Genomic DNA, 15,256 nt, shown 5'->3' on the forward strand with positions numbered 1-15,256 from the left:
TGGTGCGAACGGCCCATATCTTTCGCAATTCGGCGAACGGGCGAACAGACGATGTTCGAGTCGAACATGGGTTCGACTCGAACACGAAGCTCATCTCTAGTGGTCACAACAAAACTTTAAAGCAATTTCACAGTGCACAATATAGTATACCTGTTTGTCTTGGCCTTGATCTCCAGTTGATTGGTGATACAAAAGAAATCACACTCACACAGTTATACTTAAGTAAATCTTTGTTTACTGTAATTACCTTTTTTTTTAAAGCGGGGTTACTACAAGGGTTGTACTGTCAAACCAACATAGTCTGACAGTCAACTAAACTTTAGAATACAAAAATATATAGTACAGGTATACAATGTCTGAAGTAATATATGAGAGGTATAACAAAGTAAATAGGATAACCGTCAAAGTGAATGTATCTCACTATGAGCGTTGTCCTATTTCCTGAGCGCTTTAGGGCTATACTAAATCAAATGTTAGCTTGATTAAGTATAATACAAAACTAGAGAGCTCCCTCCTTTAATATCACACCGCCCCGATATATTAAAATAACCTAAGGCATTGTAAGTTACTGAACAGTCCTTCTTTATCTTCTTTTCTTCTGCTAGCAAACAAGATCATTTTGTAATCCAAGGGTTAATGACTCTTTATCAAAGTATACTGAAAAGATGAAAACCAGGCTCCGGTGCAGTGGCACCTTAAAGGGGTTGTAAAGTTAATTTTTTTTTTTTTTTAAATAACAAACATGTTATACTTGCCTTCACTGTGCAGCTCGTTCTGCACAGAGTGGCCCCGAACCTGGTCTTCTGGGGTCCCTCGGCGGCTGTTTCAGCTCCTCCCCGCAAGCATTTACCACCTTAATGCGAGCTCCCTCGCACGGTGGTGAGTGCTTGCGGGCGCGCTCCCGTGATACAGCCGGCGGCTATAGCCGCTCGCTGTATCACTCGGCCCCGCCCCCCGGCGCGCCGCGTCATCGGATGTGATTGACAGCAGCGCGAGCCAATGGCTGCGCTGCTTTCAATCCATCCACTGCAGCCAATCAGCGACCAGGCTGAGCTGCAATGAAGATGACGAGGACGAGCAGCGAAGATTCGAGGCGTCAGGTAAGTAAAACGGGGGGCCTGGGGGCGGCGGTACTGTCAAAAGTTTTTTCACCTTAATGCATAGAATGCATTAAGGTGAAAAAATTTTTACCTTTACAACCCCTTTAACTAACTTTGATGCCAGGGACTCAGTACTAATTCCTCTTGAATCTGCTTGTGGGACTGTGGGTCCCAGCAACTCTGTCTTGTGTAGACGTGTGTATAAAAGTGCATCAAGGAACTTGCGGGCAATAGCCCTCTAACCCAACCAGGACAGTGTTGTCAGAAGACTCGGTTCGGATGTTCAGGGCTCTATCTCCGGCCGACCGGCACTGCTGCGCTGCTCCCCTCCACACTATAAGACGCTCCGGAACTCCCAGATGACTCAGTCAGGCTCCTCAGACTCCTTCCCAGTCTTGCCCCGCCGTCAGTCCAACTCTCTGGTGTATCACAGTGCCACTGCTCGGATCGCTGTTCCGTGGTGGTAGGCCGCGCTGTGCTAGAGACCTCACACAGATCCTCCCAGGCTGGCCATGCATGTCCAAGAGACCTAAGATGGCCGCTCCCAGCCCTTTTATAACCTTCCCACAATGCAGTCTGTTCCTTAAGATTCAAGGGAGTTAATCAGCATTCTGGGTAGGTCAAGTTAATGTCCAGAGGTAAACAAACAAAGTACTTCCATGTCAACTTCTGAACAGTAATAGAAAATAAAGATGCAGTCCTTTTATATTTTGGCCGCTAGATGGCGCCAAATGATAATATATACACAACATTAAGTTATACATATATCATGGCCGCTACATATAGTTGAGAGAAGGTGTCTGGGTGTTTCGGGAAAGGGAGCACAATCGCTCAAATTCAGTATGGGAGCGATGAATTTGGGATGAAGAATGAAGGTGCTTTGTGAAGGTATACAGGTGGAGGGTGGTAAGCCAGTCATGGGAACCTGCTTGTGTAACCAGCGTCCCTTGCGAAGGGTGTATAAAGGAGTACGCTTGAGGCCAAGCAGGGCGTTTAAATGGCCCCATTGTTGTCGCTCCAATGCCTTGGGGGAAAGCGGGATTATCGAACAAATAGGACAGCGGGGAAGGGTCAGAGGACAGGATGGAGCACAAACCTCTGTTATACCATAGTCTGAGAGAGGCAAGTGTAAGCAGTGAGATGGAGGACAGACGAGCAAAATCTGTTTTATATCCCCAGAGAAGTGCCTGGAGGTCTACGGGTATTAAGTCCTGTTCTATGGCGACAGAAGCCTTCAGGAAGGGACGGGGGAACCATTCCAGGATGCATGCTACATGAGTGGTTTTGTAATAGGTCTCGTAATCAGGGAGGCCCGCCCCACCCTGTAGCTTTGGAAGGGTAAGTAATTTATATTTCACCCTAGGTAACCCCCGATTCCACATAAATCTGATAGCGAGAGAACGTAGGGATGTAAAGAAGGATTTAGGGACCAAGATGGGGATGGTCTGGAAAAGATATATAAGCTTAGGTAGGGTATCCACCTTAAGGGTAATAATCCGCCCAAACCATGGCAAGGAGGAACCACCCCACTCTTCCAGGTCCTTCCGTATGTGGGAGAGTAGGCTGACACAATTCAGGGAGAATAGTTTAAAGAGGTTAGAGGGGATGGTAACTCCCAGGTAGGATATTCCCGTTGTCTGCCATTGAAAGGAAAAGGTTGATCGTAGTGAGGACATCGTGGAAGTTGGAAAGGAAATATTAAGGGCTTCAGTCTTGGTTATGTTGAGTTTAAAATTACTAAAGGAGCCAAACCGACGAAATTCATTGAAAAGGGATGGGAGTGAGGTGTGGGGGTGTTGTATATAAACTAAGAGGTCGTCAGCATAAAGCGACAGTTTGTGGTGGGAGTAGGGTGTTTGAATGCCTTGGATGGAGGTATTCTGACGGATGGCACATGCTAGATGTTCTATAACGATGACAAATAGTAGAGGAGAGAGGGGGCAGCCCTGCTGAGTACCATTGGAAATATCAAATGGCTCTGAAACTGTGCCATTCACTGAAACAGAGGCAGACGGTTCGGAGTATAGGGACATCACCTTAGAAATAAAATTTGTTCCTAAGCCTAATTGTTCTAGTGAAAGTTAGAGAAATCTCCAGTTGACCCTATGGAACGCCTTTTCGGCGTCGAAGGATAGAAGACAGGCTTTTAGGTCTTTGTGTTGGATAAAGGAAATGAGATGAATTGTTTTGGTGGTGTTGTATAAAGTTCCATATAGTTTTGCCGACGTACGCTATACAGACAGAGTCCCGTAGCAAGTTATCATTGAGCCTGCAGTGCGTACCAATCCGGGATGCCGGGGGCGCTCTAAGGTCAAATATACCGGGGCATGGTCAGACCAAAGTAAGTGGCCGAGGGAAGCCTGGAGAGGGGTATCTAACAGGGATTGTGAGATCAGGAAGTGGTCAATTCTCCTATAGGAGTTGTGTGCTGCTGAGTAGCTACTATAATCTCTCCCTGTGGGATGCAGGACCCGCCAAACATCCACCAGATGAGATGAGTGTAGTAGGGATTTGATGCGTGTCAGAGTGGAGAAAGAAATAGGAGACTTACCCGAGGATGTGCCTGCAGACAGGGACATGGCAAAGTTGAGGTCTCCACTGATGATGAATCAGGGACCCCCAAATGAGGATAGTCTGGTGAGAACGGATGAGAGGAACCGAGCCTGATCCACGTTAGGTACATAGATGTTGGCAACTGTAAAGAGAAAGTTATTTAATTTCAGTTTAAGAAAAATGAATCGACCAGCCGTATCAATGAAGGAGTCTAGGAATTCAGGAGTGAAGGATTTGTTAAAAGCAATGGATACCCCTTTAGATTTGGCCTGAGGATTAGGACTATGGTACCATTGCATGTAGTACCTGTTGCGTAGGGTAGGAACTGAACCCGCACGGAAGTGCGTTTCTTGGAGCATTAAAATATTCTAGCGCATTTTGTGGAAGTGATATAGTATCTGGCTCCACTTCTCCGCAGGCCCTTTTTAAAGCAATTGACTGAGCTTGCCAGAACCACCTCTGGAGGGAGTCTATTCCACATTTTCACAGCTCTTACTGTGATGAAACCTTTCTGTATTTAAAGATGAAATATTTTTTCCTCTAGACGTAAAGAGTGCCCCCTTGTCCTCTGTGATGACCTTAAAGTGAATAAATAACTCAACACCAAGTTCATGATATGGACCGCTTATGTATTTGTACATGTTGATCATATCCCCCCTTAATCTCCTCTTTCCTCATAGCTGGGCTCCTCCATGCCTCTTATCAGTTTGGTTGCCCTTCTCTGCACTTTCTCCAGTTCCCCGATATCCTTTTTGGGAACTGGTGCCCAAAACTGAACTGCATATTCCAGATGAGGTCTTACTAATGATTTGTACAGGGGCAAAAGGATATCTCTCTCTCTGGAGTCCATACCTCTCTTAATACAAGAAAGGACTTTGCTCTGGAAACCGCAGCTTGGCATTGTATGCTATTATTGAGCTTATGATCTACCAAAACCCCCAGATCCTTCTCCACCATTGATTCCCCCAGTTGTACTCCCGCTAGTATGTATGATGCATGCATATTCTTAGCCCCCAAGTGCATAAGTTTACATGTATCAACATTAAACTTCATTTGCCACTTAGTTGCCCAATTAGACAGTGCATTGAGGCAGGCTTGTAAATTGGAGACATCCTGTAAGGACATTATTCCACTGCATAGCTTAGTGTCATCTGCAAACACAGAAATGTTACTTTTAATCCCAGACTAGGGATGAGCTGAACACCCCCGGTTCGGTTCGCAGCAGAACATGCGAACATGCAAAAAGTTTGTTCAAACACGCGAACACTGTTAAAGTCTATGGGGCACAAACGTGAAAAATCAAAAGTGCTAATTTTAAAGTCTTATATGCAAGTTATTGCCATAAAAAGTGTTTGGGGACCCGGGTCCTTCCTCAGGGCACATGTATCAATGCAAAAAAAAGTTTTAAAAACGGAAGTTTTTTCAGGAGCAGTGATTTTAAGAATGCTTAAAGTGAAACAATAAAAATGAAATATTCCTTTAAACATCATGCCTGGGGGTGTGTATAGTTTTCCCGTGTTTAGAACAATACCACAGCAAAATGTCATTTCTAAAGGAAAAAAAGTCATTTAAAACTGCTTGCAGCTGTAATGTATTGTTGGGTCCTGACAATATAGAGTAAAATCATTGAGAAAAACCCCATGGGTCCCCCCCCCAGCCTTTTACCAGGCTCTTTGGGTCTGGTATGGATATTAAGGGGAACCCTCGCACCCAATTAAAAAAAAAAAAATGGCGTGGGGGGCCCCCAGGCACTATATACTCTGAACAGAAGTATATATACGATACGGCCTGCACTATATACTCTGCAGAAAATTGGGCCTTAGGTGTTGGTGGTACCAGAACACTGTAAGCCCTCACAGTTACTCTTGGTGTGCGAAGGAACGGGCCCTGCTGTGAAATACTATTTTAAAAATAGTAATTACATGCCCCTGTTAAACAGGGGCAGAAAAATTGGGCCTTTGGTGGTGGTGACACAACACTGTAACCCCTCACAGTTACTCTTGGTGGGCGCAGGAATGGGCCCTGCTGTGAAATATAATTTAAAAAATTTTAATTACATGCCCCTGTTAAACAAGGGCAGAAAAAAATGGGCCTTGGGTAATGGTGGTGGTGGTGCCACAACACTGTAACCCTTCACAGTTACTCTTGTTGGGCGCAGGAACGGGCCCTGCTGTGAAATATTATATCAAAAATTGTAATTACATGCCCCTGTTAAACACGTTGTCCAGCACCAGGAAATTGTAACCTCCATGGTCTGGAAATGCATTGCACAAACCTTTCTTCAAGGCCTCCTGAAGATGTTTCATCCTCTGCTCCCTCTGCAAAGGCAGGATGAGTTCTGCAACCTTACACTTGTAATGTGGATCAAGAAGGGTTGCCTGCCAGCAATGATCCCTCTCCTTGATACCATGAATCCTAGGGTCCTTTCGCAGGCTTTGCAGAATCAGGGAGGCCATGCAGCATAAGTTTGCAGAGGCATTTGATTCTGAGTCCTCTGGGTCACTAAGGATCACATGATCCGTAACAACCTCCTACCAGCCACTTACAACTCTGGTTTCTGGGGACTGAAAACCATCCCTTGAAGACTGCTGCTGAGTGTTATCCTCCACATTCATGCTGACACAATTCTCCTCCTCCTCCTCTTCTTCCTGTGTGTTTGGCAGGCCCGCAGGAATACTATCTGGATAAAGGGGGCCTTGAGAGGTAAGGAAGTCCTCCTCTTCCTCCCACTGTTCTGCCTCAAGTGCCCTGTCCATTATTTCATGAAGCGTGTTCTCCAACAGGAAGACAAGAGGCACAGTATCACTGATGCATGCATTGTCGCTGCTCACCTTGTGGCCTCCTCAAATGGTGTCAGGACAGTGCATGCATCCTTGATCAGTAGCCACTGGCGTGGCGAAAAGAAGCCAAGCTCCCCTGACCCTGTCCTGGTGCCATACTCACACAGGTACTCGTTGATGGCCCTCTGCTGTGTGCGCAGCTGCTGCAGCATTGCCAATGTTGAGTTCCACCTGGTGGGCATGTCACAAATGAGGCGGTTGGTGGGCAGGTTGCATTCCCTTTGAATGTCAGCCAGCCGAGCACTGGCATTGTATGACCAGCGGAAATGACCACAGAGTTTTCTCGCCTGCCTCAGGAGATCCTGTAGGCCTGGGTACCTGCTCAATAACCGCTGCACCACTAAATTCAGGGCGTGTGCCAAACCTGGGACATGGGTCAAGTGTCCCTGTCAGAGGGCGGAGAGAAGGTTGGTGCCATTGTCGCATACAACCGTTCCTGGCTGAAGCTGGCGTGGCATCAACCACCACTGAGCCTGCCCCTGCAGAGCTGACAGAATCTCTGCCCCAGTGTGGCTCCTGTCCCCTAAGCAGACCAACTCAAGCACCGCATGGCATCTTTTTGCCTGAGTGCTTGCTTAGGCCCTTGAACGCTTACGGAGCACTGCTGGTTCAGAGGACAAATCTGCAGAAGGGGCCATAGAGGAAGAAGAGGAGGGGGTGGAGGAGAGAGCTGTGGCAGAATCACCACTAGCATTTTGGAGGCATGGTGGCAGAACAAACTCCAGCAATACTGAACCCTGTCCTGCATCCTTCCCAGCTGCCAGCAGAGTTACCCAGTGCAACGTGAAGGAAAGGTAACGTCCCTGCCCATGCCTGCTAGACCATGAGTCTACCGGCATGTGGAAGGCAATGTTTTGGCCTTGTTGGACCGCCCTGTCCAACAAGGCCAAAACATTGCCTTTCACATGCCGGTAGAGAGCCAGAATGGCCTTCTGTGAAAAGAAATGACGTTTTGGAACCTGCCACTGAGGTACAGCACATTCCACAAATTCACGAAAGGGGCAGAGTCTACCAGCTCAAAAGGCAGCAGTTGCAGTTCTAGCAATTTGGCCAAGCTAGCATTCAGACTCTGAGCATGTGGATGGCTGCGACCAACTTTCTTTTTACGGTTTAGCTATTGGGGTAGGGAAATTTGCCTGCTAAAATCTGATGGAGATGTACTAAAAGCAGATTGGCTGCAAGTACTTGGGACACCTATTGCTATACCTTCATTCCTCTCAGTGCAGGTTTTCGAGAGGACTGGAGGTATAGTGGGGTTGGAGATCCCAGATGAGGAGCAAGGACAAGTCTGCCTTTTTCTTTGATGTGGATCTTTCAAGTGCTGTTGCCAACGGACTGCAAGGGAGGTCGGCATATGTCTGGTCAAGCATGTGGTGCCCAAGCGGCTGCTGTTCTGGCCACACTTGATCCACTTCAGACATAGGTTGCAAACAGCAACGGTGCGATCTGCTGCACACATGTCAAAAAAGGCCCACACCAAGGAACTTTTCAAAATCAGCGGGGAGTCAGCAGCGCCCTGCACATGCAGAGCTCTGTGGTGTGATTCAGTAGGGTGGCTGCCCTTAAGCTGCTTTCTAAAGGACATCCTGCCTTGTTGGAGTTGTGCCGCCTCCTCCTCCTCTCTTCTATTAGGCACCCAAGTAGGGTCAGTGACCTCATCATTCCCACCATCCTCGTCACTGGAGCAAACTTGGCAGTATGCTGCAGATGGGGGAGCATGACTGCCAGTTTCTTGTCCTTCTTGAGCACTACCTCTCATTAGGCTCACGTTACTCCCTTCCTCAACCTGGGAACCAACATCGAAGCCTTCCAATCGCTGCGCATCCTCCAACAGCATAAACCCGACACTGTGGTCGAATAGTTCGGGGTACTCTTCCGTGCATGATGGTGGGGCTACGGAAGGAGTGACTGTGGACAAGGAGCCGGTGGAATAGGCCGCTGTGGCAGCTGCATTGAAAGGCAAACTACTCTGAGCCTGGGTGACAGAGGATGAGGAGGAGGAGTACGGCTTTGTTATCCACTCCACCAACTCTTCTGCATGTTCTGGCTCAATAACATGGCCAGCAGCAGAAAAAAAGGACAAGCGTGCCCCACAGCCACCTGCAGAGGATGCACCATGTCCACGACCAGCACTGTTGACTGTAGACACAGAGGCTGCTTGCCCTCTTTTAGTGGCCTGTGAGGGTCTGCTTTTCCTTGGTGGCCTTCCAGACATGATGTATATTTTGTTTTGTAACACCACACTACACTGTATTGTGTACTGTGTACACCACCAGAAAAGTAGTAGCAACTTCACTAAGGCTGCACTGCATTGTGTACTGTGTACACCACTAGAAAAGTAGTAGTAACTGCACTAAGGCTGCACTGTATTGTGTACTGTGTACACCACTAGAACAGTAGTAACAACTGTACTACGACTGCACTATATTGTGTACTGTGTACACTACCAGAAAAGTAGTAGCAACTGTACTACGGCTGCACTGTATTGTGTACTGTGTACACTACCAGAAAAGTAGCAGTAACTGCACTAAGGCTGCACTGTATTGTGTACTGTGTACACCACCAAAAAGGTAGTAGCAACTGCACTACAGCTGCACTGTATTGTATACTGTGTACACCACCAGAACAGTAGTAGCAACTGCACTGTATTGTGTACTGTGTACATCACCAGAACAGTAGTAGCAACTGCACTACGGCTGCACTGTATTGTGTACTGCACCAGAAAAGTAGTAGCAACTGCACTACGGTTGCACTGTATTGTGTACTGTGTACACCACCAGAAAGGTAGTAGCAACTATACTACGACTGCACTGTATTGTACACCACCAGAAGTGTAGTAGAAACAGTACACCACAGAATGCACTGTAGATATAGGCTACACTGGATGCAGAGTGTATATATATATATATATATATATATATATATATATATATATATACACTCTGACCGTGTATATATATCAACTACACTGCCACTAACTGAATAACCTAACTGAACCTAACCTAACTGAATAACCTGCCTGCTTAATCTAAATCAAGCTATCTCTCTGTCCACGCCAACAACGGGGCCGCCGTGTAGGCAGCCTTTTATAGTGTGGGGCGTAGTCTTCTCCCCCTGAGCCATGATTGGCCAAAGGCACCCTGCCTTTGGCCAATTATGGCTCTCTTAGCAGAGGGCGCTGGGATTGGCCAAAGCATGCAGGTCAGGTTCACAGCAACCGCAGTGCATTATGGGGCGCTCCGCGGGCCCTTGAATTTCCTGCGAACGCCCCATAATGTTCGTTCGGCGAACGGGCGAACACCCAATGTTCTAGTCGAACTTATGTTCGACCCGAACATCGAGCTCATCCCTATCCCAGACCCTATATCATTTATAAAGATATTAAAAAGTAAGGGTCCCAGCACTGAACCTTGGGGTACACCACTAATAATCTTAGACCATTCAGAGTATGAGTCATTAACCACTACTCTCTGAATTCTGTTTTTTAGCCAGTTTTCTGTCCATCTACAAACTGATCTTTCCAAGGCTGTAGACTTTACCTTACACATGAGCCGTGTGTGGGGAACTGTGTCAAACGCTTTTGCAAAGTCCAGGTATACCACGTCCACAGCCACCCCTCTGTCCAAGGTTTTACTTACCTCCTCATAAAAATAAATCAGGTTTGTTTGACAACTTCTGTCTTTCATGAATCCATGATGTCTGTTGCTTAAAATATTTTTTTCCAACAAGAACTCGTCTGTGGTCTTATTAAACTTTCCAGTATTTTCCCGACTATATAAGTTAAACTAACAGGTCATAGTTATTTGGTAAAGACTTTGATCCTTTTTTGAATATGGGCACCACATTGGCCCCGCGCCAATCAAGTGGTACCATTCAAGTTATTAATGAGTCCCTAAAAATTAGAAACAATGGCCTTAAAATGACAGAGCTCAATACTTTTAGGATCCATGCGTGGATGCCATCTGGTCCAGGTTCTTTATCCACCTTTATTCTGTCTAAATATTTCTGGACAATATCCCTTTTGAGCCATTGTAGATCATTTGGGGCTGTGTCAATACCACCCCCATTATGTACATGAGCCCCCCATGCTCCTTTGTATACACAGAGCTGAAGAAAGTATTTAATAAATTTGCCTTGTCTTTGTCCCCAGTCACCCACTCTAGATTATTTTGTAAAGGGCCTACATGCTCAGACCTAACCTTTTTACTATTAATATATTTGAAGAATTTTTGGGGGTTTGTCCTACTATCATTTGCAATCTGTCGTTCGTTTTGAATTTTTGCATCCTTGATTTCCTTTTTACATTTTCTGTTATATTCTTTGTAACATTTAAACAATGATAACGTTCCTTCATTTTTTATATTTTTTAAAAGCTCTTATTTTATTATTTATAGCCATTTAAACTTTGGCCGTGAGCCACATAGGTTTTATTTTTAGCCTTTTAAACTTATTGCCCATGGGAATATACTTTGCAGTGAGTTTACATACAGTCACTCTGTAGAATTCCCATTTCTTTTCTGTGTCCATTGATGCCAATATTCCCTCCCAGTCTAAGTCCTTGAGAGCAGCCCTCATCCTTGGAAAATTTGCTCTCTTAAAGTTGTGTTTTTATCTTACCGTATGTGTTTGTTGATTACAGCTAACATTAAATGAAATCATGTTATGGTCACTGCTACCCAGATGCTCTTTTATATGAATATTGGTAATAAGCTCTGCATGGTTTGAGATTACCAGATCCAGCAGAGCGTCATTCCTAGTCAGGGCCTCAATAAACTGGACCATAAAATTGTCTTGTAATAAGTTTATACATTTTTACCCTTTAACTGTCCCAGCAGTGCCATTACTCCAGTCAATTTCCGGGTAGTTAAAATCCCCCATTATTATCACTGTCCCAGCCCTTTCCATCTGTGTTGTGTCTCTGGTGACAGGAAGTGTAGCTTAATATTCCTAGTGGGGGCTAGCATTTTGTAGAATAAATGTAGTTTAAAAATGTTGTTCAGAAAACTTGTTAGGAGCTAGAATATTTTACACCAGGTATTTAGGGTTTGCCTGCAGCTTCCTGGGATAACCACAGCATACATTCCTGAAGGCTGCAAATCTGCAGGCTGCTGATGTATTGTGGGATTCCATGCCTGTATGGATGTCAACTTACCATTGGCGAGCAATAAGGAAGTGGTAGGGAGAATGCAGCAAAGAAAAGACAAAAAAAAAAAAAAGAGAGATAAATAAGTGCAAAAAAAAAATTGTATATGGTTGTGTAAAAAGGGGAGGGGAAGGAACTAAATGAGGAAAAGTAAGTTTAATGGTGAAACGTTCACATTAATCTGCTTCAGGACAACTTCAATGTTCAATGCCATTCTTTTTTTTTTTTAGGATCTGATTATAACATATTTATTCATAGTAAATTTTTGTTTGCATTTAGGTTTTAGGGTTTTTTAAAGGTATGAGTTTTCCAGTGGGCAGTGTGGCAGTTAGCAATGCCCTTCTATTTGGATCATATAGTAATGCCCTATACTATTTAACCGGCACAACAAGTAAAGACTGGAAGAATCCACCAGCAAATCATCAAGTGTTTGTAGCTGGGTGCTTCTCAGGTCTAGTCCAGGTAATTTTATAGATATTTTAAAAGTAAACATTCATCTGAAAATTGTATCATCTATGGTATTATATATGGTACTCAGTTTGTAGATTTTTTTCTTAGATTTTGTTTATTTAAGTATTAATTGCATATTAAATTAATATTTAGGATGACTCTATATTTTTGAAATGTTAGACATCTTTGTAGAGATTGTAAACTTACAGGATAATGATGCGCAGCAAAGTAGCATTGCCAGTCCACCTTATAATTACATTTACAGTGTCTGTTTACCTGCCCCCAAAACATTTCCCAGTATGGTGCAAACATACATGCTCCTTCTATCCCAAAATACAGATCTTGGTTCCTGAACTACCTATTGCCAGGTCCAAGCACTGTGAACTGGGGGGCACAAGAACATAACTAACTCCCTCAAAATGTTATTTGTAAAGAATCTTTAGGTAGTTCCTGGATCCAAACTGGTAGCAGACCACTATTATAACCCTTTCATGACTAAGACTATTTTTGAAATGTGGTGTTTACAAGATAAAATCAGTATTTTTTGCTAGAAAATTACTTAGAGCCCCCAAACATTATATATATATTTTTTAGCAGGGAATCTAGAGAATAAAATGGCGATTGTTGCAATATTTTATGTCACACAGTATTTGTGCAGCGGTGTTTTAAACGCAACTTTTTGGGAAAAGGGACACTTTCATGAATTAAAAAAAAAACAAACAGTAAAGTTATCCCAATTTTTTTGTATAATGTGAAAGATGATGTTACGCCGAGTAAACAGATACCAAACATGTCACGCTTTATAAATGCACACACTCGTGGAATGGCGACAAACTACGGTACCTAAAATTCTCCATAGGCGACGCTTTTTTTTACGGTTAAAGAGAGCAAAAAATCGCGCTAATCAATGAATAGTGCAAAATGATGAGCAAAAATTTAAGGTATAAGTGACATGCAACCCATAACATAAATTAATGATGCAGATAAACATCCAAAAATGAAACCAAGGTGCATCTACCGGCACATATCAAAGTTATGCACCAGATGTGCAGGTGCAAATACTAAATAAATATGAAAATTGTGACATGACAAAAAAATCAAGATAACAAAAGTCCATGAATGAAAATCAATCCGTAAGTGAAAAAATAACGTCTATATTGAAAAATGAAATATCAGAAAATCCAATAGTGAAGGTAAGTCCACAGTGATATATAGTGAGGGTCCACAGTGGAGTGATATGTGCAATATATGAATCTCCTCCACCACTAAAAAATACTGCCGCTTACCAGAAAACGATGGTCCCTTATTACAGGGGTCCACACTGGGCAGATGGCTGTAACCCCAGCCCAGGATCTCCCTGGCAAGCACTGGACTCCAAAGCATCAGTGGAAGTAGTCAGCAGACAGGATCGATATTGTGGCAGTATTATACCAAAAAAACAAGAAAACTCCACATAGTGTAAATCCGTAAACATTTATTCAGGTAAAGAGACAAGTGGTAACTTACAGAAAGATTAATAAAATGCGCATAGTAAAAGATAAGGAGCCGGCCGGCTTCCACAAAGCCCGTATACTTCCTTGACTACAGCGGTGTCGTCAGAACGTAGCTCCTCCTCTCTACGTTGTTTTGTCACTAGGGACGTTGGGAAGAGGAGCTACGTTCTGTTGAAATACATAAAGGGATTATGACAAGCAGGCAGCCCCTCCTTACACATCCCCTGCTGGGATGCGTCTCCACACCTTTTGTCTACGCGCCATGACATAACATACTTAAACACAATAACAAGAGGGGGAGGATGGGGAGAAGGGATGCAACTTATATAGGAACATCATTACATTCTCCCAACTTAATTTTGTCCCCAAGTCTCGTAGCCCCACGCTTTGGGCATATCACCACCTTGTATATGGCTTTATCAGCTAAAAGTACATTGTTTGTGGAAAAAAGTAAATATTTAGTCCAGCCGGGCCAATAGGTTTAAGTAGCCGGAAACTGATCCACGAGCCTGGCCCCAGATACCGCATTCACCCCATTCCGATGAACTGGCGACCGCGGACACAAATGTCTGGAGGTGGCGTCTTCTCCTGGTGGTGGGAGACAGCAAATATCCCTCCAAATCTCCCGTTCTCTACTGGGCCATAGTCTGTGGGTAGGAAGCCAGCCCACAGCCCCCTCCAATGCACACAATGACAGTGGGTTCTGTTGCAGGGGTCTATACTGGTGAGGAGAGAAAGGGTCTCTACTGGTGGAAAGGAGAGGAGTCTGTCCTGGTGGGTGCATTTGTAGTGGTGGGGAGGGAGGGGGGGTGTATTGGAGTGGGGAAAGGGTGTGTATTGGAAGGAGATAGTCTGTACTGGAGAATGGGGGGTGGTCTGTTCTGGTAGGGAGGGAAGGGGTCTGTACTAGAGGGAGGGTCTGTATCAGTAGGGAGGCATGGGGGTTTGTACTAGCGAGGAGGAGCTCTGTGCAGGAGAGATGTTCTGTACTGGTGGGGAGAGAAGGGCCTGTACTGGGGGATCTGTGGAGGGGGTCTGTACTGGAAGGGTGTGTGTGCTCTGGTGTAAGTGTGGAGTGAGGGGCTGTACTAGAGGAGGGGGTTTGTACTGTTGGGGAGGGAGGAGGTCTGTACTGGTGATAAGGGAGGGGGGCTGTACTGAGGGGGAGTTTGTACAGGTGGGGAGGGAGCAGGTCAGTACTGTAGGGGAGGAAAGGGATCTGTATTTTAGGGAGGGTCTGTACGGTTGGGGAGGGAGGAAGTCTATACTGTCGGGGAGGGTGGGGATCTGTACTTGAGGGGGAGTCTGTACTGGTAGAGAGGGGAGGAGGTCTGGTTTGCAGAAGCAGAAAGTATTTCACCAGCACACCAAGGATCTCCAAGATTGGTCCAAAGCTTTATTCAGCGATCACATCATATTTTCAGAAACAACATTTCAGAGCCTTGCAGGACCCCTTCATCAGGCATGTGACAAAGAAAGAAAACAAATTTATTTAAAGAACCATCCACCAATCAGTGAGCAAAAAATTGTCTCTGACATACGTCTTTAATGACGTCATATGCCTGCCATAAACATACTATTTTAAGAAAATTACATAACAGCCAGACATCCCAACTATAAGTGTCATAACACCACCCATCCACATAGCCTAAAATACAGAACTGTAGCAGGGACAAA

General features: G+C 44.8%; 1 protein-coding gene across 2 annotated transcripts in view; it reads left to right on the top strand.

Annotated features, from left to right (window-relative positions):
• SLC25A45 (solute carrier family 25 member 45) overlaps window positions 1-15,256 on the top strand; it is a 74,333-nt gene that overhangs the window by 42,037 nt on the left and 17,040 nt on the right. Inside the window, exon 4 of one of the 2 annotated variants that reach the window (XM_073604897.1) lies at window positions 11,916-12,098. The exons of the other annotated variant lie outside the window; for it this stretch is intronic. Within the exon in view, the coding sequence (XP_073460998.1) occupies window positions 11,916-12,098 (183 nt within the window). The remainder of the gene's footprint in view (window positions 1-11,915; window positions 12,099-15,256) is intronic. 2 annotated transcript variants of the gene reach the window in all.

This window comes from Aquarana catesbeiana, linkage group LG11 (assembly GCF_042186555.1).
Source record: "Aquarana catesbeiana isolate 2022-GZ linkage group LG11, ASM4218655v1, whole genome shotgun sequence".
Lineage (NCBI taxonomy): Eukaryota > Metazoa > Chordata > Amphibia > Anura > Ranidae > Aquarana > Aquarana catesbeiana.